A 26,060-nucleotide genomic window follows, 5' to 3' on the forward strand; every position below is an offset into this window, starting at 1 on the left:
TCAAAACCCTGTAGCGCCATTCACATAGTTTAACATTAAATAACATCATATTTGTCCCATATCATTAACTATTAAAATTGGCTGCTAACGTATATTTTGCATTTTGAAGTAGACGCTATCTGGCTAAGCTCACGCTATTTAATGTGCACTTCCGGTGTAAGATACCTCCAAGTTGTCCTAGAGGCGATTTACGCGAGTGATGGGCGGTGACATGCTGCCAAGATAGCGACGGGCAGGCTCCGCCAACTATTGGCTTTAAAAATGCTCTTTATAAACCTATGGGTGATGTCACGGACACTACGTCCATATTTTTACAGTCTATCGTCCGCACACGTGTGAGACAGAGACAAACAGCATCATCTAGCGCACACATGCGCATCTCAGTGCAGCTTCCAAGCACGGACACATATGCAGTACGAATGATTTCTCATATAATTTATTATTTGGATTATGTGTTATTTACAGGCCAATCAAAAATTAAGGATAGAAATGTCTATAGGCACGAATCGATATGCTCCGTGCGTTAATACATTTTTTCTTTTAACATTAATCGGTCATAAATTCTTACCTTTGGTTAACCAGTCAATGTGAACATGCTTACTGCATCCATATACACTTTATTAGGAACACCTGTTCAATTTCTCATTAATGCAATTATCTAATCAACCAATCACATGGCAGTTGCTTCAATGCATTTAGGGGTGTGGTCCTGGTCATGACAATCTCCTGAACTCCAAACTGAATGTCAGAATGGGAAAGAAAGGTGATTTAAGCAATTTTGAGCGTGGCATGGTTGTTGGTGCCAGAAGGACCGGTCTGAGTATTTCACAATCTGCTCAGTTACTGGGATTTTCACGCACAGCCATTACTAGGGTTTACAAAGAATGGTGTGAAAAGGGAAAAACATCCAGTATGCGGCAGTCCTGTGGGTGAAAATGCTTTGCTGATGCTAGAGGACAGAGGAGAATGGGCCGACTGATTCATGGTGATAAAAGAGCAACTTTGATTGAAATAACCACTCGTTACAACCGAGGTATGCAGCAAAGCATTTGTGAAGCCACAACACGCACAACCTTGAGGCGGATGAGCTACAACAGCAGAGTACCACTTATCTCCACTACAAATAGGAAAAAGAGGCTACAATTTGCACAAGCTCACCAAAATTGGACAGTTGAAGACTGGAAAAATGTTGCCTGGTCTGATGAGTCTCGAGTTCTTTTGAGACATTCAGATGGTAGAGTCAGAATTTGGCGTAAACAGAATGAGAACATGGATCCATCATGCCTTGTTACCACTGTGCAGGCTGGTGCTGGTGGTGTAATGGTGTGGGGGATGTTTTCTTGGCACACTTTAGGCCCCTTAGTGCCAACTGGGCATCGTTTAAATACCACGGCCTACCTGAGCATTGTTTCTGACCATGTCCATCCCTTTATGACGACCATGTACAAATATCCATCAACTGCAAGATGCTATCCTATCAATATGGGCCAACATTTCTAATGCTTTCAGCACCTTGTTGAATCAATGCCATGTAGAATTAAGGCAGTTCTGAAGGCAAAAGGGGGTCAAACACAGTATAAGTGTGGTGTTCCTAATAAGTTTTAAGTTTAATCAACTTGAATTTACAATTCATTTCAACTTTCAGAAGGAGTAAGGAGTTGCTATAAATTATAAAAATTTAGTTGAATTAGCTTAAGTTATTTCAACTTCATTTTTATAAAAGAAAGTAGAAAGTTAAACATTAATTGTATTTTTTTATATTTTTTTACGATAATCGTACGTTTATGCACACTTAACTTTGTATAAATTCATATGTGTTAGCCAGCTTGTAAAATATGTACGACTTCTCGTGAGATCAGACTGATGAAACTAAAAAATTTAGGAATTTTTACAGTGTAGCAATGCTTAGCAATTGCCCAGAACACAAACACATAAAAGGGCCTCATCCTAACTATCTGTTTGTATTGGAAATCATCAACGGAGCAAATACATTTTTCATGCAGGCTTTACTGTAAGTGTCTTGCTCACGGGCACAGCGGTGGGCTCATGAATCACACCATTTGGGGTTTAGGCCTATATTTGTAACCACCAAGCCACACCACAGTCAGAAGTATTTTTATGAGAGTTTGTTACTTTTATTTTTAATGCACTTATGCACTGTTGTCCCTAAAGAATTGTACGATTTTACTCTGGACCACATCACATTTTTTTCCAAAGACCTCATGCAATATTTTTTTTCTGATACGTGCCGTGTGAAACGTAGGATTGTTTGTGATTTCGGAAACAAAGCTGCTATTGTCATGGAGTGGATCCAGACGTGTCATCACACTTTAGATGATATCTTCTCAAAGAGTTTGAAACATTTGACGTGACTCAGCTGGAGTTTTTATTCGTTGCTCTGAATGAGTGGGCTTTCATGAGATGCATGCTGGAATGGATACAATGAACATTTTGTGCACGGATAATACTAAAAGTTTTTTTTTCATTTACTCTTGCCTTAATCACTCCGAAGTCTAGTCTGTTGCCTTCCTGTCTACACAGACAAGCACCTTCTAAGGTGGCATCCTAAATGTATCAGAACCTCATTACAAATTGATTTTGAACGTTTTACGTAGGCAGGCAATGTGCGTCATACAATTAGTGGTCTTCATGTAAAGTGCATGAGAAATTCAATTTAGAGCGTATGCACAAAAAGTTGGAAAAGTGATATCTGTTATCGGATCAATCTTTTTTCCGCTCTGGAGACCCGGTGAAGTTTCATGAGTGTCCCGGAGGAGCCACAAAGACATGTCGGATAGTCTCAGCACAATAAACAGAATTTAATCAGGTATATAAACACATCTTTGCGGCCATCACACTACCTCTCGTTCACTCTTTGGGGGTTACTGATTGGTTAAGGAGATGGGATGAGAAAGGAACCAAAATAGACGAGTGGAAGAAACTAGATTGACATACAGGAAATGAGATATATAACCAGTAGATCAAGTGATGTGACGGACATGTTTTTTATTGATATGACCAGCAGCTGCTGTGGTTTCATCCAGTCATTGTTTAATCCCAGATATAATCTGTTTTAGTGAACTTGTCATTGGCATGGGAAATATTAAATCTAAAGCTAATTGTGTCCTGTTCCCCCAGGATCTCATGGGAAAACAGTGGAGAAGTCCACATCTCTGGCCCTGGTACTAAAGATGTGGGCATCTACAAATGCACAGCCACCAACCACATGGGTTCAGATTCAGAGTCGTCACAAGTTTTATTGGCTGGTGAGAGGCACACTTTTTCATTGTATTGCTTGTGTTTTTGTGTGACATCATGATTTAAGCAAGTTTTTTTACAGAACCTCCCACGATTGCCGTCTCACAGAGAAACGCTTCAGATCTGAACAGCACCAGTTGGAAGGTTGTGGTCGGAGGTCCTGTCGATATCCGCGTTGGTGCCAACCTCACCCTAGAATGTCCTGTCAAAGGTTAGAGAAGATACAAGCAAATCTGACAAAACCAGTTGTTGGGCTAATATTTTACCTCATAATGATAGAAAAACATCTAAATATGAAACCAATTGCAATGTAATAAAAAAATTATATCATGTGCCATAAAGTCAAGTTGTAAATTACTATTGGATGTGCACTTGTATGAGTATTTCTTTTATAAAATTGATTCATTATATAAATATTTTAGTACAAATAATTATTTTTAGTTATTGTATTTTATTTAATACAAAATATTGTTTAATTATTAACCAACTAAAAAAAAAAAACACAAATTTTTCCCTGAAAATATACCGATGTTGCATTAGTTTCCCTCAAAATATTTTTTTTATTATGGGAAAGTGTATGAAAAATTGTGTTTTCCTCAACATTCAATTTTTAGGGCTTTATAAATGAAAACCTTTTTTACCGTCATTATTTTGAACAATAGGATTAATTTATATTTTATTTAGCATTTATTGCTGTTGATTTTGGGGCCAAATTCGACCTACAAATATAACCCGGACAAGTGGGATGTAATGATATAATTTTTTGCTTTATGATTTGTTGATCACTGTACTTAAAGGGATAGTTCGGCCAAAAATGATATTAAACCCATGATTTACTCACCCCGAAGCTGTCCGAGTTGCATATGTCCATCGTTTTTTAGACAAACACATTTTCGGATATTTTAGAAAATGTTTTAGATCTTTCAGTTGATTAAATGTAATGTTACGGGGTCCATGACCTTCAAGTCCAAAAAAAGTGCGTCCATCCTTCACAAAATAAATCCAAACGGCTCCAGGATGATAAACAAAGGTCTTCTGAGGGTAATCCGCGCTGTGTTGTTGTAGAAATATCCATATTTAAAACTTTATTAACGAAAATTAATAATAGACTCCTCTGTATTCAGTAGAGACTATTAGCGTAGTGTACGCACTTTTCTTAGTGAGGTATGACAAATTCGGAGAGCGGGGGCACAGAGCAGCAGCAGAGTAGCCTCCGTAGGCTGCGTAAGCTCTCATCCTGAATGCGGACGCAACTAAGATGGCGGCGCTACCGGAAGGTAGTTATTTTCATTAATAAAGTTTTAAATATGGATATTTCTACAACAACACTGCACGGATTACCCCAGAAGACCTTTGTTTATCATCCTGGAGCCGTTTGGATTTAATTTGTGAAGGATAAACGCACTTTTTTGGACTTGAAGGTCGTGGAGTTCGTCTGTTTAGGGCTACTGTGGAAACATGGCGGCACGAAATGGTGACTTCTATGTAAAAGATCTTTCTAAAAGTTACCCAATAGCTTATCTTAGTTTAAAAAAAAAGGTACCACTTTTAGCATAGCTTAGCATAATTCATTGAATCTGATTAGACCATTAGCATCACGCACAAAAACAACCAAAGAGTTTCGATGTTTTTCCTTTTTAAAGTTGACTCTTCTGTAGTTACATCGTGTACTAAGATTGACGGAAAATGAAAAGTTGTGATTTTCTAGGCAGATATGACTAGGAACTAAACTCTCAATCTGGCGTAATAATCAAGGACTTTGCTGCCGTAACATGGCTGCAGGAGGTGCAATGATATTACGCAGCGCCTGAAAATAGTCCCCTTGGTAGCTTTTAATAGCAGGGGACTATTTTCAGGCGCTGCGTAATATCTTTGCACTACAGTTATACAGTTAACCTCAACAGTATGTTACTCTGTAAAAACTTTGACGTGTTTGATGTATGCCTATCCCATGCTTAATAGCTCCTGTCCGTGTGGTTTGGGTGAAAGCTTTGGCTAATTGGAGAGAAATGGTGTGTAAAGTCAACAGGTTTTTCAGGATGCTGACTCTCTTCTATGGGATTTGTGCTGCGCTGCGTCATTTACTATCGCTAATCTACTGTAGCAACACAAGGCTCCTGTTGGTCTAGTGTACAATAACGTTTTTCTAAAGCTATCTGTGGATTTCTGCTGTTGAAATGTCTGGCGAGAGTGGAATTTAACACAAGCGTGTAATTCAGAGTTGTTCAGTTGTAGTTTAATGGTTGTTTTGATAGATGATACCTTAAACCATTTGAGACCAGTTTTGTGGTTTGTCTTAATAGTTACTACCCACTGGATTGTAAAGATAAATGTAGATTCGGAGAAGATCTATATATTTTACTGCACAGTGGCTCAGTGGATAGTACTGTTGCCTCACAGCCAGAAGGTCCCTGGTTTAAAGTGCCCATCCTATGACTAAAAAATTGGTGTATAAGTTCCATAAAACATGTTTCAAAAGTTGTTTGTTCGAAATAGCTTGTAGGAAAAGTTTGTTACCCATCTCTAGTAGCCTGTGTTTCATTGCATTTCAGATTGTGCCATTTTAGGTGGTCATTACATATTTATGAGCTGCTGCTCCTTTGGCCACGCCCCACTACTAACGTCATGTGCGCATGCGCAATAGAAAACATAAATTTTTTGAGCTTATCTAGCGATCAGAGATGCTCACAAGTCTCTGAGCTCGAGTCCGAGTCAAGTCTCAAGTCTCGTTGTAACAAATAAAACTCTAATAACAAATAAAGAAATTAAAAACATATATAAAAAAAGGATAAAGTTGCACATTAAGTAAGGTCTAAAATTAGCATTAGGTACAGAAATTAAATTAAATGGATAATAACACTCTATTTATTGTACAAATTAAATATTTGTATTATTATTTTTAGAGCAATAGAAGTGATTTTCTGTTTGTCTTGGGTTGTTTGATTAACATAAATGACACAGACTTAAGTAGGTTAATTGAGGTTACTGTCTCTTTAAGAACAAATAAGCCCAGACTGGTTTCTGACTGGTTTCTTAAGACATAAACAAATGTTTTTATTAGAAAAAGAATACTGTGAGGTCATTTTGTGTGTATGTGCCCTGTCAAGAACAGAAAGATTTTATGTTGGCTTAACTTTTGAAACACTTCTCTCTGTATGTGCACTACTGAGGGCACTTAAACGTGCTCACACACAGGCAAAGGGCGAATTCCAAACAGCGCTTCAGGAAAAAGATACAGCAGTCACTTCACATAAAAACGTTACGTTGTTTTTCATTGCTCTATTCAGCAAATGTATGTTAATGGACTACAGTATGACACAAAGTAGCACAACTCTGGACCTGACTGGAGCTGGACCGGACACATTTAAAGGCATGTGCGTACAGAAATCTGTTCACATGAGTGCCTTTTTGCGGTTAAATTGTTTAACCATTTAAACAATTGCAAGCCTTAGAAACACGTTAATGATAAATTTACCCTATTTAAATAGCATATTAATCCGCGAATCGCACGCGGATCCGACACAGCACTACCCAAAGCTTCAGATGAATGGCATAGCAGCGGCTAGTGCAGTCGACATGTATGTTCGCGGCCGCGCGCGCGTAGCAGATACATCACGTGTTACATCGTGGTCAGGTTGCAGGTAACGGAGGGAGGGGAATAACAGCGAGCTCATCAGACGTTTCCTAAAATAAACATTGTTCACGAGTTGCGCGGCTCGAGTCCGGGTCGAGTCTGAAGTCTTTGAGGACGAGTCTCAAGTCAAGTCTGAAGTCACTGTGTGTGCGACTTAAGTCGCACTCGAGTCCGAGTCTCAAACTCGAGTCCCCATCTCTGCTAGCGATTGAATGATACCCCATGCATCCATTGTAGCATACAGCTAAGTACAGCGAAGTTCAAATATGGTGGCATGTCAACAGGGTTGAATCTCACTGGTTCTTTCGTGTCTTTTAAACTGTCACTGGGGTGGTACCTTTTCAAAAATTACACTTTTGCATCTAAAAGGTGCATATTGGTACCTCAAAGGTTCACAATGGTACAAAGGTACATACTGTATCTATACCAAAATGGTACCGTCTCAGTGACAACAGTTTTTTCTGCGAGTGTAACTAGTTGTCATGTGCATGTTTTGTCCTGGCAGCTTTGCCCTTTGCTGGACCTAACATCCGTCGTAATGACCTGCGCCCAAAGTGTTTTTGTGTGTAATGCTATTTTTCAGCATGTTCTTTGTTTTGTATCCATTCAAATTCTTTACTCAACTTGGTTCACCCAACCCCGTTCCCCACATTCCTTACAGTTTTTTAACAAAATGTAGCATTTTTGTCAAACTAACATAAATTGTTTAGTTAAAGTAATATAAAAATATAAGTTAAATCATTTCAACTTGTTTATTTAAGATATGTCAACTTATCAGAGTAGGTGGAATTGACTTATAGTAGGTGGAATTGACTGCATTTTTTTTACAGTGTACAAGTCGTCCAAATTTTTGGTAAAATGGATGCAAAAAAATGAAAACCTTAAACAAAAAAACACATATCGCAGTGGCCAAAAGTCCAACTTTGAACAATTGACATCTTCGCTTTATAAAAATTTATAAAAGGATGCATTTTTTGTATGCATTGGTGATTTTGGAGTAAAAACTAAAGCGTATCTTTGCGCTGCCTGCCACAGTTTATACAGATTTGTTTGATCAGTGAATCAGTTGATGTAAATGACATCTGCTGTTAACAATGGGCCAACCTGCATCAGAGAGCCACAAATATCAGCATCAGGTATCGGTACTGTAGATGTCATTCTAAGTAATGAAATATCGGTATTGGCACAGACATTTAGTCGGTACATCCCTACTATGTAAAAGTTACCTGGTTGCCTTAAAATTTGGAGTTGATTTGACAAAAAATATTGTTATCTTAAAAAAGTTTACAATATTTTTCTCCTTCTCCAGAAAACACGAAGGTCAGCGCGGTGGGCCATATTGATCTTACTTACATCTTAAAAACATCAATTCCTGCCATCTTTTTAGGCTCAGGGCTGCCTGACTGTTTACAAATGCCAATATATGTCTATGCCCACGTGTACGCTCGGTGAATACACACCTCTCTCTAGGCTTACGGTGTTATTTTCCATTTCTAAGAGTGTGTCTATTCATTGGCTCTCAGACTTACGGCCGTATGTCAGTAATGTCTCCACTCGCCAGAACGGGGATCATAAAACTCAGACTCCAATCCATGTGCTGCTCATTATTTCGGCCGGGGGCATCCCAGGGGAAACGGGCTGGAGGGAGGCAATTTGCATTCATCATGCCCATTTGTACAAGTAATTTGTGGCAATCTGCAGGCTTCTCTTCTGTTCTGCTCTTTGAATCAACATTTTCTGTGGTTTTGAATGATTCTGCGTGAGCTTTCATGCTGACATTTGAGTCGTTTAGGGACAATATATAGAAGTTGCTCCTAAATACTGCATTTGTCAAAATTTTGGGATGTTGAAATTGGTATTTGTATTGGAGAAGCTGCTCATGGAGCAGCACAGTGGTCAATTTCTGTATGGACTGTTCAAATCATTTTAAAATGATTTTTTCAGGCATTTATCTATAAAAAATATCAACGTATAAATATGTTACTTTAAAAAGTGGCCAAAGGTAATGTCCGGGAGGGGGATATTTGTACACTATTTGCTATTAATGCCTTTTGCATTTCTTGTGTTTGCACGTGTTGTCAAATGAATAATAAAACTATGCCTCATTAAGTAAATAATTAAATGTAATAAAATTAAATAATTAAAAATCATTAAGTAATTAAATAACGAGTTCTTACAATGAATTGTATACTAAATTAACAAATTAAATTATGCCTCATTAAAAAAATATTATATTTAATAAAATAAAATAATAAAACTTTATGAAATAATTAAATAATTTGTTCTTACCTAAAATAAATGTATCAAATAACAAATTAATTGAATTAAAGAAATAATAATATAAAATAAATAAACATTTTTGAATATTTAAAAAATGAGTTATTCCCTACAAAAAATTATGTATCAAATTAACAAATAAAATTAATTAAATAAATAATAAAATAAAATAAATACATTTTTGAATATTTAAAAAATGTGTTATTACCTACAATAAATTATGTATCTAATTGACAAATAAAAATTTGCTTAAATAAATACATAATTTTATATAATAAAATAAATATTAATGAATGATTTCTTATCTACAATAATTTATGTATCAAATTAACAAGTAAAATAATAAAAAAATTATACAAATAAAATATGAATATATATACAATAAAATATATATACATTTTTGAACATTTAAAATGAGTTATTAGCTACAATAAATTATGTATCAAATTAACAAATAAAATTGATTAAATAATTAAATATTAAAAATAAATAATAATTAATGATATATCATATTAACAAATAAAATGAATTCAATAAATAATAATATAAAATAAATATTCATTTTTGAATATTTAAAAAAATGTGTTATTACCTACAATACATTATGTATCAAATTAACAAATAAAATTAATGAAATAAATAATAATATAAAATAAATATACATTTTTGAATATTTAAAAATGTGTTATTACCTACAATAAATTATGTATCAAATTGACAAATAAAAATATGCTTAAATAAATACATAATTTTATATAATAAAATAAATATTAATGAATTATTTAAATATTTATGAGTTCTTATCTACAATAATTTATGTATAAATATACATATATATATATATATATATATATATATATATATATATATATATATATATATATATATATATATATATATATATATATATGTATGTGTATATATGTATATATATGTATGTGTATATATGTATATATGTATATATGTATATATATATATATATACATACATTTTTGAACATTTAAAATGAGTTCTTATCTACAATAAATTATGTATCAAATTAACAAATATAATTAATTAAGTCATAAAATATTGAATAATTATACAAATTAAATCATAATTAAAGATATATCAAATTAACAAATTAAATAATGCAATTTGTTACATTTGTTTTATGACTTTGATCGCTGGTTACAAAAAGGTTAAGATATCTCGAGGTAAAACAGACATTTGATGTGTTTAATACTAGCTTATTTAAACAATTTGTTCAATGAATAGTTTATTCAAAATCTGAAATTATGTTCACTTGAATGCAAATAGTTTTATATAAGAAATGCCATCATGCTATGTTCTTATATATGGCTCAAAATGGTGACTCTCCAAGAATCACAAACATTCATTATAAAGTAATTCAAATGATTGATATATTAATAAAAGTTTCCAAATACATTAAAATATGAATAGTTTTCTCTCAAAAACATATTGTTTCACTTCAGAAGGCATATACTTGTATTAACCCACTGGAGTCATGTGAATTACATTAATGATGGATGCTTGAGCTTTTTGGAGCTTCATAAGAAGATAACATATGGCATTTCTTATATGAAATGGTTTGCTTTTGTTTATCTGAATAAAGGAAGTGATAGAGAGTAACTTGGATTTTCTCTCCAAACAGGTGTACCTAAGCCAACAGTGAGCTGGCATCGTAAGGAGGGCCCGTTGAGCACCAGCGCCACTCTCCTACCAAACGGTTCTTTGATCCTGAGGAACATCGCGCCACAAGACTACGGCATTTATTCCTGCGTGGCTGCCAATGATATTGGAAAATCAGTGGCTTCCAGCCTTCTACGCGTGGCGGGTGAGTAGCGGCTCTACGGCTGCCAGTATGTCAGTCTAGAGTTTGCCGGGTGACAGGGAAATCCTCGCATGACAACTGAACCACACTTTGTGGGTTGGCTTAGTTTTGGAAAGTCCGCTAACTCGATGGGAGATTTGCGAGTTGCATATTGATATTGGCATGGTTTGGCGCGTCTTGTTGAGAAATAACGTGCGAGACGGAGTGGTCTATGCTTTTTTAGATCCTACAGGGGTGGTAAAATCCATCTGTGTAGCAGAAGGAGAAATATGCATGTACTTATTGAGGGTGACTTTCTCTGGAGATCTTATAGACTGAAGTTGTTAGTGGTGATAAAACAGAAACAGAAGTTGGAATCTCTCAGCTGATGGAAGAAATTATCTTAAGAGTAGCAATCACTTAACCATCAAAGAAACCTACAGAGCTCATCGGTTTATAGTGATTGCGTTTGATGGTAATGCGTTTGGTGATACAGTGTGTATTCTTCTTGATGCCAGGAGGAACTCTGGGTGATTCTGAGCATTTAAAGGAGATGAACAGAAAAAGAGTTCTGATGGCTTCTCTGATCGGCACCAACATTACAGTCAAACCTGGAGATATCTTAAGAATAGGTATGGCACTCCTCCAAACTTTTAATAAGATTATGACATTGTCCTGTAATCATTTTTAATGCATAAATGTTGCTTTATTGTCTGTAAAGAATGGTAAGTAATGAACTTTAACATTGCACTTTAAGTGCACCAGCAGTGAGTCAAAAGGGGACAAACCCAATATGTTGGGTTGTTTTAACACAAATATAAACATTTTCTGGGTTAATTTACCCCAACGGCTTAGTTTGTCCCTTTTTGACCCAATTTGACATAAGTGTAAGTACACATGAAAGTAAACTTGCTCCCTTAATTCAATGGGCATTTTCAGCCTGATCTCACGAGAAGTTGTTCATATTTTACGAGTTGGCTAATTCGTATGAATTAATTATGCACAAACGTACGGATATTATACAATAATATAAAAAAACAATAACGAAACCCCACCCCTAACCCCTACATCACAGGGGTCAAGGCAAATCATAAAAAAATGTATGAATGTGGCCGTACGAATGAATACGAATTAGCCACCTTGTAAAATACTTATCAGCCTGATCTCACGAGAAGTCGTACATATTTTACAAGTTGGCTAATTCGAATGAATTCATACGAAGTTAATCATGCAAAAACGTACGAATATAAAAAAACAATAATGAAACCCTATCCCTAACCCGAACGTATCAGGGGTCAAGGCAAATCGTACAAAAATGTACAAAATGTGAGCGTACAAATTAATATGAATTAGCCACCTTGTAAAATACTTACGAATTGCCATGAGATAGTGTTGGCATTTCTTTCCTTATTGCGCACTTTATAAAATGTTCTGTTATTTTCAACCCAGTATTGGGTCAAAAGGGGACAAACCCAATCCGTTGGGTTGTTTTAACCCAAATATAAAAAAATGTCTGGGTTAATTTAACCCAATGGCTGAGTTTGTCCGTGTTTGACCCTATTTGACCTGAGTGTAAGTAAAGTTTAACAGCTTAAAGTACACATGAAATTAAACTTGACCCTTTAATTCAATGGGCATTTTTAGCCTGATCTCACGAGAAGTCGTACATATTTTAAAAGTTGGCTAATTCATATGAATTCATATGAAGTTAATCATGCAAAATGTTATAAAATTATATATTAAGAATATTATAAAAAAAACATTAGCGAAACTCCCCCCCTAACCTGAACATACCAGGGGTCAAGGCAAATCATGCAAAAATGTACGAATGTGGGCATACAAATTAATACGAATTAGCCACCTTGTAAAATACGTACGTATTTCAATACGATAACCTTGGCATTTTTTGTCTTATTGCACACACAAGAAGTCGTACGTATTTTACGTGTTGACTTATTCGTATGCACTAATGATTATCATAAAAAACAATAACGAAACCCGCCCCTAACCCCAACCCCACAGGGGTCAAGGCAAATGGTACAAAAATGAACGAATGTGGTCGTACGAAAATGAATATGAATTAGCCACCTTGTAAAATACTTACGAATTGCCATGAGATAGCGGTGGCATTTCTTGTCTTATTGCACACTCTGAAATGTGTTGCGTTATTTTCAACATAGCGTTGGGTCAAAAGAGGACAAACCCAAACCGTTAGGTTGTTTTAACCCAAATATAAAAAATTCTGGATTAATTTAACCCAACGGCTGAATTTGGCCCTTTTTGACCCTATTTGACCTGAGTGTAAGTAAAGTTTAACAGCTTAAAGTACACATGAAATTAAACTTGACCCTTTAATTCAATGGGCATTTTTAGCCTGATCTCACGAGAAGTCGTACATATTTTAAAAGTTGGCTAATTCATATGAATTCATATGAAGTTAATCATGCAAAATGTTATAAAATTATATATTAAGAATATTATAAAAAAACATTAGCGAAACTCCCCCCCTAACCTGAACATACCAGGGGTCAAGGCAAATCATGCAAAAATGTACGAATGTGGGCATACAAATTAATACGAATTAGCCACCTTGTAAAATACGTACGTATTTCAATACGATAACCTTGGCATTTTTTGTCTTATTGCACACACAAGAAGTCGTACGTATTTTACGTGTTGACTTATTCGTATGCACTTATGATTATCATAAAAAACAATAACGAAACCCGCCCCCAACCCCCAACCCCACAGGGGTCAAGGCAAATGGTAAAAAAATGAACGAATGTGGTCGTACGAAAATGAATATGAATTAGCCACATCATAAAATACTTACAAATTGCCATGAGATAGCGGTGGCATTTCTTGTCTTATTGCACACTCTGAAATATGTTGCGTTATTTTCAACATAGCGTTGGGTCAAAAGAGGACAAACCCAAACCGTTAGGTTGTTTTAACCCAAATATAAAAAATTCTGGATTAATTTAACCCAACGGCTGAATTTGGCCCTTTTTGACCCTATTTGACCTGAGTGTAAGTAAAGTTTAACACCTAAAAGTACACATGAAATTAAACTTGACCCTATAATTCAAGGGCATTTTCAGGCTAAACTCACGAAAAGTCGTACATATTTTACGAGTTGGCTAATTCGTATGAATTCATATGAAGTTAATCATGCAAAAACGTACGAATATTATAAAAAAAAAACAATAGCGAAACCTCACCCCTAACCTGAACGTATCAGGGGTCAAGGCAAATTGTACAAAAATGTATGAATGTGGCCGTATGAATTAATACGAATTAGCCACGTCATAAAATACTTACGAATTGCCATGAGATAGTGTCATGACTGGTATAAACAAAAGAGAACCCAAACGCAGACACGACTGAAATAATAATAAACTGAAGGTTTATTAAACACAAAAACCCACGTGGGGGTAAAACAGGGAAATAAACACGGAACAGGAACAAAAGCACTGGAACATAGAAACAGCAGTCAGAAACACGGAACACATGAAAGCTCTGACCTGAGACAATGAACGCGCACACAACAGAGAACGAGAGGGCAATATAAAGACATGACATCAATGGGGAACAGGTGAACATAATTAATTACGTAAGACACGAGCACATAAGGGAGTAAGGTAAAAGTGACGAGACAGTGGGAACACGTGGAAGCCACATACACAATATGACTCTACGTGTCCCTACACAGAACATAATACTGTCACGGTCCTGTCAGATGTACTCAGACCTTAATCTAGCACAGAAGGTCTGACAAGACCGTGACAGTACCCCCTCCTTAAAAGGCGGATACAAGACGCCACAGAACAAAACATTAAACACGAGAAACAAGAGACTGCACCACAGAAGACAACCATGACAACATCACAATAAACAACAAAGGTAAACAAACATACGTAACAAACGGGTTGGGATGGCTTAACAAAAACAGAACATCATGAAGGGGTGGTGGGGCAATAACAGGGGAAAACAAATGTCCAGAATGTGGAAATGGAGTCTTAAACCTCTGCTGAAAAGTGACGTGACTCCGGCTGCGCCGGCGGGTGACGTGACTCCGGCTACGCCGGCGGGTGACGTGACTCCGGCTGCGCCGGCGGGTGACGTGACTCCGGCTGCGCCGGCGGGTGACGTGGCTCCGGCTGCGCCGGCGGGTGACGTGGCTCCGGCTGCGCCGGCGGGTGACGTGGCTCCGGCTGCGCCGGCGGGTGACGTGGCTCCGGCTGCGCCGGCGGGTGACGTGGCTCCGGCTGCGCCGGCGGGTGACGTGGCTCCGGCTGCGCCGGCGGGTGACGTGGCTCCGGCTGCGCCGGCGGGTGACGTGGCTCCGGCTGCGACGGCGGGTGACGTGGCTCCGGCTGCGCCGGCGGGGGACGTGACTCCGGCTGCGCCGGTTGTAGTAGCAGCTCTAAAGCCCCCTTCGTCCTCCTCCTTCTCCATCTGGAGACCGGTAACGCAGGACGAAGATCGGGTGCGGCCGTAGTCTCTAGCACCGGTGAGGCGGAAGTCGTCCTCCCCAGCCTGATCGCCCCCGTGAGGATACCCCCTAGCTTAGGGGCGGGTGAAAGAGGTCGGGCAGTTTCAGCTGGGCTCTGTCGTTGAGCGAGGCAGTCTACCAAATCCCAGTAGGACAGCTGGAGTAAACTGCCTCGCTCCTGAATCGGTGGAGGGTGATCCATACCCGCCACCAGATAGGCGCTGGCTAAAAACTCCGGGTAACATCCCTTCCTCTTCTCGACCGCCCGGGCGTAGTCATTAAGGGGAAGCCCCTTCTGCGGTGGGAAGGGACTACTGCCGGAGAGAGTCTGGTTGGCAATCGAGGACCACCATTCCGGGTCCGACACACACTGCATGCTGTGTCCGCTGGGTTCAATTGGGCGCGTTCATTCTGTCACGACTGGTATAAACAAAAGAGAACCCAAACGCAGACACGACTGAAATAATAATAAACTGAAGGTTTATTAAACACAAAAACCCACGTGGGGGTAAAACAGGGAAATAAACACGGAACAGGAACAAAAGCACTGGAACATAGAAACAGCAGTCAGAAACACGGAACACATGAAAGCTCTGACCTGAGACAATGAACGCGCACACAACAGAGAACGAGAGGGCAATATAAAGACACGACATCAATGGGGAACAGGTGAACATAATTAATTACGTAAGACACGAGCACATAAGGGAGTAAGGTAAAAGTGACGAGACAGTGGGAACACGTGGAAGCCACATACACAATATGACTCCACGTGTCCCTACACAGAACATAATACTGTCACGGTCCTGTCAGATGTACTCAGACCTTAATCTAGCACAGAAGGTCTGACAAGACCGTGACAGATAGGGTTGGCAATTCTTGTCTTATTGCGCAAGGATATTACACAGTGCCCGAAAATAGTCCCCTGCTATTGAAAGAAATTTAAAGGGACTATTTTGACTGCTCCGTAGTATCATTGCGCCATCTGCAGCCATGTCAGCAAAGTCCTTATCCAGAAGAGTCAATGAAACCCCTCCTAACCACAAAGTCACAGCAAATTGTACAAAATGTGGTCGTACAGATACGAATTAGACACCTTGTAAAATACTTACGAATTGCCATGAGATAGCATAGCCATTTCTTGTTTTACTGCACAATGCTGGGTTATTTACAACAATGGAATACCCAACAATGGGTTAAAACAACCCAGCATTTTGGGTTGAAACAATCCAGCATTGGTTAAATTACAACCCAAGGGGCTGGACTCGTCCCTTTTTGAACCAACACTGGGTTGAAAATAACCCAGCGTTTTTACAGTGTACAATATGAATTGGTGCACATTATTACAAAGGAAAACAAATGTTAATGTTCATCTGAAACAATTTTCTTTTTTGGTAGCACTTCATTTTACAGTACGTGTACTTACCTTGTACATATATGGTAAATAAGTTGTACTTACCGACAAATGTGTGTTACTTACTTTTAGGTATCTACATGGTAATGAATTGGTATCATTACTGTACTTACCAGTGGTACATACTTGGTAGTTATTATGTAACTCTAGATAAGTACTGGGTAATAACAGATACATACTTATAGTGTAGGTATACTGTAACTAACGGGAAACATTACCGTGCTTACAAATTAATGTACAATACAAGTATTTAGTATTTACAGGCAATTTAGGTAAATGGCAGGTATTTATAGTGTACATATATGATAACTAATATCAAACACTACTGTACTTACAATATTGTATATACATGATAAGTGTGTGGTGAGCCTTGCTAATTACAAACTATGGGAAACCTTTCCTCTTAAAATTGACCTTTAAACCCCATAGGTTGTCCAGTGGTCCCAAGCCACAGAAAGCCCATCACATGGTCCTATCAGAACCAGACCCTGAAGCAGAGCCCAGGCATGAGGTACCGCACACTGGTAGGAGGGCGGGTTCTGGAGATAAACACACTCGGTGGGAAATTCGATGGAAGCTACGAGTGCCAAACGCAAAGCAACAAGAAGAATCTCACCGCTTGGGTTCATGTGCTTTCACAAGGTGACAACATGGTTGAAGAAACAGAGTTTGTTGTAATATAGTTGTGATATTAAGAAAATATAAGAGTGGAATAAGAGTAGTATACCGTGATAATGAACAAAAATTATGTGGAAAAGACAAGACATGTAGATACAGTACTTACCTCTATTCATAGTGCCCTACCATCTGCAATGCATGCATCTTTTGCAAAGAAGGTAATCCCATAATGCATTGGGTTTATTAAAAAAGCTGTGCTTCAAAATGTTGATTTAAATTGTATTTATTATTAATTAAAGCTACAGTAAATTGCCACAGTCCTGAGATGATGATTGTAGGATAGACTGGACAGTGAAATCGACTGCATTTCCTTAAGTCTTGAACATGAATTGGTCTTTTTATAGAAAAGCAGCTGCTCTGCGAACTCGATCGTGTCTTGTTAAAGTTTCATGTCTTTTTTTTCAGCTCTCGCACAAAGACAGGAATTTTAAAAGGCTTTTGTGAACGTTCAGGTCCAAGTACTAGAAACCTTTTAGAGCTTGTAAATGGTCTCTATAACCTCTCACGGTGAATGAGACACTTGACTGATAGTGGCTTTTATTTGATAGTACTTCACTAGGATATTGATTCACAACGTACTAATCTCCCTCAAGAATTCAAACTTAATGTCACAGGTTTTAAGTTTGGATGGGCTGTGTAATGTAAACATCTGACATAAATTAACTTTATATTATGGGGCAATAAATGACCCTTGAAAAGTTTTGAGCCTGTTGGGTGGCTATTGTATGTGTGTGTAATCCTTGTGTGCATTTTCTGTGCATAGAGTTTAAGTGGCGTCTGGGCGAGTGGAGTACTTGCAGTGCTTCGTGTGGTAAGCGTGGGGTTCAGATGAGGAAAGTACAATGTCGGACATCAGAGGGCAAGGAGACGAAATCTTCATTCTGCCATCACCTTCCCAAACCGATCAGTCAACCGCGGGCGTGCAACCTGCTGGACTGTCCACCCAGGTGAGTTTCACCCCATCTGCTCCATAGTGTATAAATAGTTCATATTGTAGCAAACGTTTTCTTTAATATATTACTTTACCAACCAATTTAGATTTTTAGGTTTTTTCTCTCTAAACAAACAGACCTAATTACATTGTTTGCTATAAGTTTGATTCGAAAACTAAATCAGAATTGCACTGCAAAAAATAATATTTTCAGGAAAAAAAAATTCTTAGTATTTTTGTCTTGTTTTTAGTAAAAATATCTAAAAATTCTTAAATTAAGATGCTTTTTCTTAATGAGGAAAACGACCCAAGAAAATAAGTCTAGTTTTTAGACAAAAAATATCAAATTTAAGTGATTTTGTGCATAAAACAAGCAAAAAATCTTGAATTTAGTGTTTAAGAAAAATGTTCAAGATTTTTTTGCTTACCCCATTGGCAGATTTTTTGCTTGTTTTATGCACAAAATCACTTAAATTTGATATTTTTGGTCTAAAAACAGATTTATTTTCTTGGGTCATTTTGCTCATCAAGAAAAAGCATCTTAATTTAAGAATTTTTAGATATTTTTACTGGAAACTAATGTTGGGAAAAGATTAATCGCGATTAATCACATACAAAATAAAAGTGATTTTTTTTGCATAATATATGAGTGTGCGCTGTGTGTAATTATTAGGCTTCGCGTCGGGTCCTGATCACACTGTCGGGGCTTATTTCCCGATAACTACCGGCTGACTTTACATTATCCCGCTTATTACACGGCTACTTGTCACATAAGAAAAAAACCGGACATGAATATGAATTTGAAACATTTTATTGGCATATTTGTTTTAAATTAACATTTTTATCCTTCCGCGAAACTTTGCACAGATGCATAAAATGATCGTAATACCTTATTAAGATCCTCTGCTTCATACTTGTCTGTCTCCATTTTTTTCTCTTTTAGCCAGTCTTTGAGAAGTTTTAATGCCCATTCTGTATTTTTTTGTGTGTTGGCTTCGTAGCTGTCATGCTCTATTTTGTCAAGTTCAGTCTCAGTAAGCTGTCTGTCTCTTGTCGTGGTTGTCCAGTGTTTGTCACAAGATGGCGCCAAACAAACAGTAATCTTTATTGGCGCGGAGCGATCTTACTCGTAAAAGTAGAACCGGCTATGCGTTATTATTTTGGAGCGGTTATTATTCGAAAAGAACGAACCTGCAAATGTCTCAACTGACCAATCAGAATCAAGCATTCCAGAGAGCCGTGTAATAAGTATATATAAATACACACACATTCATGTATGTTTTTACATTTACATGTGTATAAATATTTATTTATATTTTTATATATTCTATATTAACAATAAAAATGTAAGCATAAATAAAAATGTTCTGAAATGTATATACAGTTTGTGTGTGTGTGTGTGTGTGTGTGTGTGTGTGTGTGTGTGTGTGTGTGTGTGTGTGTGTGTGTGTGTGTTTAAATATACATAATAATTACACACAGTAATTACACACAATTTTTTTGCTTACCCCATTGGCAGATTTTTTGCTTGTTTTATGCACAAAATCACTTAAATTTGATATTTTTGGTCGAAAAACTAGACTTATTTTCTTAAGTCATTTTGCTCATCAAGAAAAAGCATCTGAATTTAAGAATTTTTAGATATTTTTACTACAAACTAATGCTGGGAAAAGAGAAATCCAGATTAATCGCATACAAAATAAAAGTAATTTTTTTTGCATAATATATGAGTGTGCGCTGTGTGTAATTATTATGTATATATAAATGCAAACACATTCGTGTATGTTTTTACATTTACATGTGTATAAATATTTATTTATATTTTTATATATTCTATATTCTATATTAACAATAAAAATGTATATATAAATAAAAATGTTCCGAAATGTATAAATGTATGTGTGTGTGTTAAATATACATAATAATTACACACAGTACAGACACAAAAGACAAAAATGCACTTTTATTTTGTATGTGATTAATCACGATTAATCTTTCCCAGCACTACTGAAAACAAGACAAAAATACTAAGAAAATGTTTTTTTGAAAATCATTTTTTTGCAGTGTGTGATTTATTTCGAAAATATTTTAAATTCTTATTAAATCTTTTAGTATAGTGTTTTATTGCAAAAAAAATTCAAGAGAAAAAATTTGTAGTATTTTTGTCTTTTTTTCGCAAAAGTATCTAAAAATTCTTAAATTAAAATGTTTTTTCTTGATGAGCAAAACGACCCAAGAAAATAAGTCTAGATTTAAGACCAAAATATCAAATTTAAGTGATTTTGTGCATAAAACAAGCAAAAAAATCTGCCAATGGGGTAAGCTAAATTTTCTTGAATTTTTCTTGAATTTAGTGTTTAAGAAAAATTTTCAAGATATTTTATAACATAGTATTCAATATATAGTATATCTTATATTGGATCGTCTAAGTCTTTCCCCCTCTTAAGGTGTTTTAACTCTCCCAAGGACTTTTTTCCCAAAGGTTTTTTTAACCCTTGTGAGACATTGACTTAACTTAGAACTTTCTTCTGTTACATTAATACTCCACTCACTAGTACGGTTTAATCTTAGCCGCTGTACTTTGCTACTTTTGTTGTCCTCTTCTTTTTCTGTATTGTTTTTATTAATATAAAGCTGCTTTGGAACAATTTGTGATATATAAATAAAATTGAATTGAATACTAGATAGTTGCCCTGCTGTATAATAACCTTAATCTCTGAACATTGAAGATTCAAGACTTAGTGACAGTCTCTCTCTGTTTATGATAAATGATCGTGGCTGTTGTCTGTCTCTATGGACTTCAGTTAAAGTGAACCCTTCAGAATTTCATGGTTGTGATCTGTTTGACTGCGAACAGCAGCCTTATGATTCACAGCCAAAGTGTCTCTTTCCATCAAACAGCTCATTTATCATTCCCGTCCTCACATCAATCTTCTCAAAGGCTGGACAGACTGTCAGCGAAGCATATGAATCTAACTCGGCGAGCCCACAGTGGCCAAAGAGGAACAGCGATCAACTATAAGCATTTTATATCTGTCAATGTATTTGTCGGCCCAGATGAATTTGTGTCGATTTTTACCATTTCATTGTAGAGTGAACTGCAATGGCATTCGCAATGCATTTGACTTTTGTAACATGATGTATTTTAAAGGAAACAATGTTGATTATTGAAGGTGGTTACTTAACTGTTTTGTCCTATTTTCTTACCATTGTCACTTCGGTTTAGGGTTAAATTTACATAAAATGACATCCCTACCCAAACCCAAATCTAACCCCAACGCCAGGCAACAATTGATTAAAGTTTAGAAAATATAAAAGAATACATCAGAAAAAATAGTATAAACAAATACTTAAAGTGACATACTAACGCAAACACCAAATCTAACCCTAAACCGAAGCGACAATGGTTTGAAAATAGGAAAAAGCAGTTGAGTAACCAATCCGTGAGAATGCCATGGAAAAGAAAGTCCACGGCAGGGCCACGGAAATATGCAGAGATCCGTGAGAATGCCACGGAAAAATTTGCAAAAATTCTGTGACTATCCCACGGAACTTTGTGATATTGCTACTGGCCAGTGGTGGGCCGTGAGGGCAAGCAAAGCCATCTCTGTTGGCCTAAACACTATTTAAATCACTGATTTACATTTTAATATATTTTTCCGTGAATGTTTATTAAATGAATCCCATAATAGTCTAATATCTTCATTTCACTGCTGTCCATGATGAAATGATGTGCATCGTGAAATAGTGTTTGACCATTGCACCCAGTCAAATTCCAGGTTAATTTATACATAATGTGTGAACTTTTTACACGGTCCCTTACCTGACATTTTTTTCAACATTTTGAAAAATTGCTTTTACATTTATACATTGGACAAACACCTTTATGTTATTTACAGCACATTCAAGGTATACGTTTTACCAGTATGTGTGTTCCCTGGGATCAAACCTATGATCTTTGTACTGCTGTTTCATTGCTCTACCAACTAAGGGCCAGATTTACTAAACGGGGCAAATTAGCGCCAGAGCGCAATTCCAGAAAAGCGCCAATGGGAGGGGTAATATTTGCGGGTTCATTACTAAAAAAATCGCAGATTAAATAACACAGGCGCAAATGGCAGTCATAACACACGTGCAAACTTAAGTAAATCACATTGCGTAAATCATTTAAATAAATCTCCTCCCAAAAATTGTGTCTGAAAGGGAAACTCATAAAAATGCATATGCAATACAGTAAGATCAATCGCAAAATAACTAGATCACACCTTTTCAGCGGTAATGGCCGTTTCACACGGTACGCGGTAAGCGGCAAAATCGCCGTGCGGCTTCAGCTTTTCTCTTGTATTGGAAGCGCTTTATGCAGCCTTTAGTGCAAATATGTTTATCTTCAACGGCGTCTGTCATGAAGTACCATGTCCGGAGAAGGAATAGGATTTTGGGTGCACAAGCAAGGCGTGTGGACCAACTCCGCTTCACCTCTGTAACCGCCTCCGTTTTGCCGCTTTCCGCACGTCTCCTATTGATAAAGAACTAAACACTCGCGGTTGCCGCGTACCGCGTGAAACGGCCTTAATGAACCACTGCGGTCTTTAGTAAACCCGAATTTGTTATTTACCGTGGAAATTATGGTTTGTGCTGGCACAAGTTGTTAGTAAACCTGGCCTTAAGTACTCATTTTTTCGGAATCTCTGGCTGCCGACAGGGACACTAATTTAGAAATCACTGCCCTCATGTGTCATACGACCTATACTGTTTTATAAGAAAGCATTTATTAAGAAAGTAAATGTTCAGATTTTAATAACTAATGATGTTATTAGAGTGACAAATACTTACACCGTTAAGTTGCGTTTTGCATAAAAAAAACTATTTAAGCCCGACTCATTAGCATAGTCCACGTTTCATAGCGTGAGCCTATTGAAAGAGGCTTGCATGGACAGATAGCGCACACGAACACTCTCTGATTTCTATAAGCACGTCCATGCCAAAAACATCATTTGATTATTGCCATGCGCCTGGGGTTTAACGCATGAATCATCTGGCTCTGTGAAAGCATTTAACGTCAGCTCGAAACCATCAACAGGAGATCCCTGCACAAAGCGCGTCTTTGTTACTACTTTTTTCCCTCGAACACAACCCCGAACGCCCTGCAGAGGCTCCGACGTCCCCGGTGACTGGGGTACAAGCTGTGCTTTTCAAAGCTCAAATATATCCAGCTGTTCAGATCACCCCGCTGAAGCTGCCCGAGACAAATTCCTCAACAACATCACGAGGAGCCACCTGAGATGTTTTAAGGAGTTCTCGTGTATGCCGGACACTTGTTTTTCCTTCACTGTACAGTCCAACTAATTCTTTGAAAAAATAAAATTAGTTTTGTGTACACTATAATTTGTATTTTATAATCTGTACAAAATGTTGCCAGCATCAACAGTGTAGATCAGCAGAGCATTGCATTAGCAGGGCAAAGGTCATGGGTTTAGATATCAAAGAATTGAAAAATGTGTACTTTAAATGTATTTGTATTTTGGGTAATAATATTCTACATACTTTTATCTGTCAGCTGGGTGTCTACAGTGTGGTCCAAATGCTCCAGTGCCTGTGGGCGGGGCTTCAGAGAGAGGCGGGTCTCTTGTCAGCAGGTGCAGGCATCAGGGAGCGTAAGGGTCCTGCCCAACTCCGAGTGTAAAGAGACCCATCGGCCAGAAGAAAAGGAGGAGTGCAGATCGCACGCTTGTGTGGAGTGGATCACTGGTCTCTGGGGCAAGGTTTGTTCATAAAACACTTTACTGTCACTGTGAAATGCACTTCAGACCTCTTTAATATGAAACGTTGGACTGAAGGAGTATTGCGTGTGGGACTATTTAGTGTTCTGCTCATTATAAGGGTACTTGATGCCATAACGGTGTTCTGTACCCTTTCATGTATATTTTTATGCGTTCACACCAGACGCAAATCAAGCGTTGCGCGCGGGTGATTTACATGTTAAGTCAATGTAAATACGCAATCGACATAATGTGGCGCAATTTGCGCGAATGAAGCGGAACGAATTGAGTGTTTCTGGCATTTGATGCGCGTAATGCATTATTCGCGTGAATAGAAACATCTGAACTTTGCCGGATATTCCCAGATGTATACTTTTATAGAAATAAGATTAAAAAGGATATTGCTTGCAAGAAAGTAAGTGAGGAGGGCAGACAATTTGGTCAATTTGCTCCATTTTAGCTATATCTACATATTGAGACTACAAGCTAGCTAAAGCCGGCAAATTATGACTATTTGTGTCTGAATTTCATGCGCGAATAAAGCGAGTTAACTCAAAATGTTCAAGCGTCCAACTACACGTAATTAGCGAATAAATTAAAAGTCTTAAGGGGATCGCACACCGGCCGCGCCGCACCGTTCTAAAAAAATCAAACACATTGTTTTCTATGAGTATACGCACACCGGTGCCGCCAGGTGGCGCCTGTCCACGCCGCCCAGCTGTGACTCAGGAAGTTGCTCAAATCCCTGTCGCGCCACACAGCGCCACTCACATAGTTTAACATTAAATAACATCATATTTGTCCCAAATCATTAACGATTAACATTGGCTGCTAACGTATATTTTGCATTTTGAAGTAGACGCTATCTGACGAAGCTCGCGCTATTTAAACCGCTACTTCCGGTTTACAAAACCTCCGAGTTGTCCTAGACGCGACTCAACGTGGCGCGATGCTGAGCTGCGCGGCCGGTGTGCGATCCCCTTTAGTATAATGTAATTTTGTAATTTTTTCAACAGTGCACAGGTCGTTGTCTGGGACCCGCTGTGGCCACACAGAGCAGGACTGTATCGTGTCGACATTTCAGCAACTCCACAACCAAAACATGCAACACAAAACAAAGGTACCAGATTTCCTGAGCAATATCCGACATTTAAAGCCCCCTTAACATGTTAACTGTTTGTATTTTTTAACACACGTCCATAGGCCGGCGTCCGTAAGAAATTGTTCATCCGACATGTGTGACGTACACTGGAAGGTGTGGCCGTGGAGAACGTGTACGGCGGCGTGCGGGAGCGGCTTCCAGTCGCGTCGAGTGGAATGCGTCCATCGGCAGAAGATGAAAACTCTTCCCGACCAGCACTGCGCCTGGCGACCGCGTCCTGTTACCTGGCAACACTGCAACATCACTTCCTGTGGCAGTCAGTCTCGTTTTTATTTTTACCAAGTTTTCGTCCCAATGGCTCTCCAGCACTCATAGCCTCTTACCCTATTATAAACCAGCTAGATTATCTGTATACAATGGCCACAAAACGTAATGAATGTCTTGGTGTTATATAACAAAACTTCAAACCAGGTGCCATATGTTTGAACATTTAAATTTAGACATAACAAAATATTCAAATCATAAAATAATAGATATGGTGTGACACTGTATATTGTAAAATGTACATAGTTAATGTAATAAGCTACTGTAACTAACTTACAGTAACTGACTTTAGCAAGGTAAAAATAAAGTATACTTTAATGTACTAAATATTAGCAAGTACATTGTTATTTTTGTGCTAAAAATAATACTGTAAAG

At 37.6% G+C, this 26,060-nt stretch overlaps 1 protein-coding gene across 2 annotated transcripts in view; it reads left to right on the top strand.

Annotated features, from left to right (window-relative positions):
- Positions 1-26,060, top strand: part of adamtsl3 (ADAMTS-like 3) — a 201,184-nt gene that overhangs the window by 170,124 nt on the left and 5,000 nt on the right. For both annotated transcript variants that reach the window (XM_065294261.2, XM_073811887.1), the window contains 9 exons: positions 3,139-3,266; positions 3,341-3,469; positions 10,824-11,006; positions 11,501-11,614; positions 17,321-17,533; positions 18,333-18,516; positions 24,058-24,262; positions 25,276-25,379; positions 25,463-25,677. In XM_065294261.2, the coding sequence (XP_065150333.1) occupies positions 3,139-3,266; positions 3,341-3,469; positions 10,824-11,006; positions 11,501-11,614; positions 17,321-17,533; positions 18,333-18,516; positions 24,058-24,262; positions 25,276-25,379; positions 25,463-25,677 (1,475 nt within the window). The remainder of the gene's footprint in view (positions 1-3,138; positions 3,267-3,340; positions 3,470-10,823; positions 11,007-11,500; positions 11,615-17,320; positions 17,534-18,332; positions 18,517-24,057; positions 24,263-25,275; positions 25,380-25,462; positions 25,678-26,060) is intronic.

The sequence above is a fragment of the Paramisgurnus dabryanus genome, chromosome 2, assembly GCF_030506205.2.
Source record: "Paramisgurnus dabryanus chromosome 2, PD_genome_1.1, whole genome shotgun sequence".
Taxonomy (NCBI): domain Eukaryota; kingdom Metazoa; phylum Chordata; class Actinopteri; order Cypriniformes; family Cobitidae; genus Paramisgurnus; species Paramisgurnus dabryanus.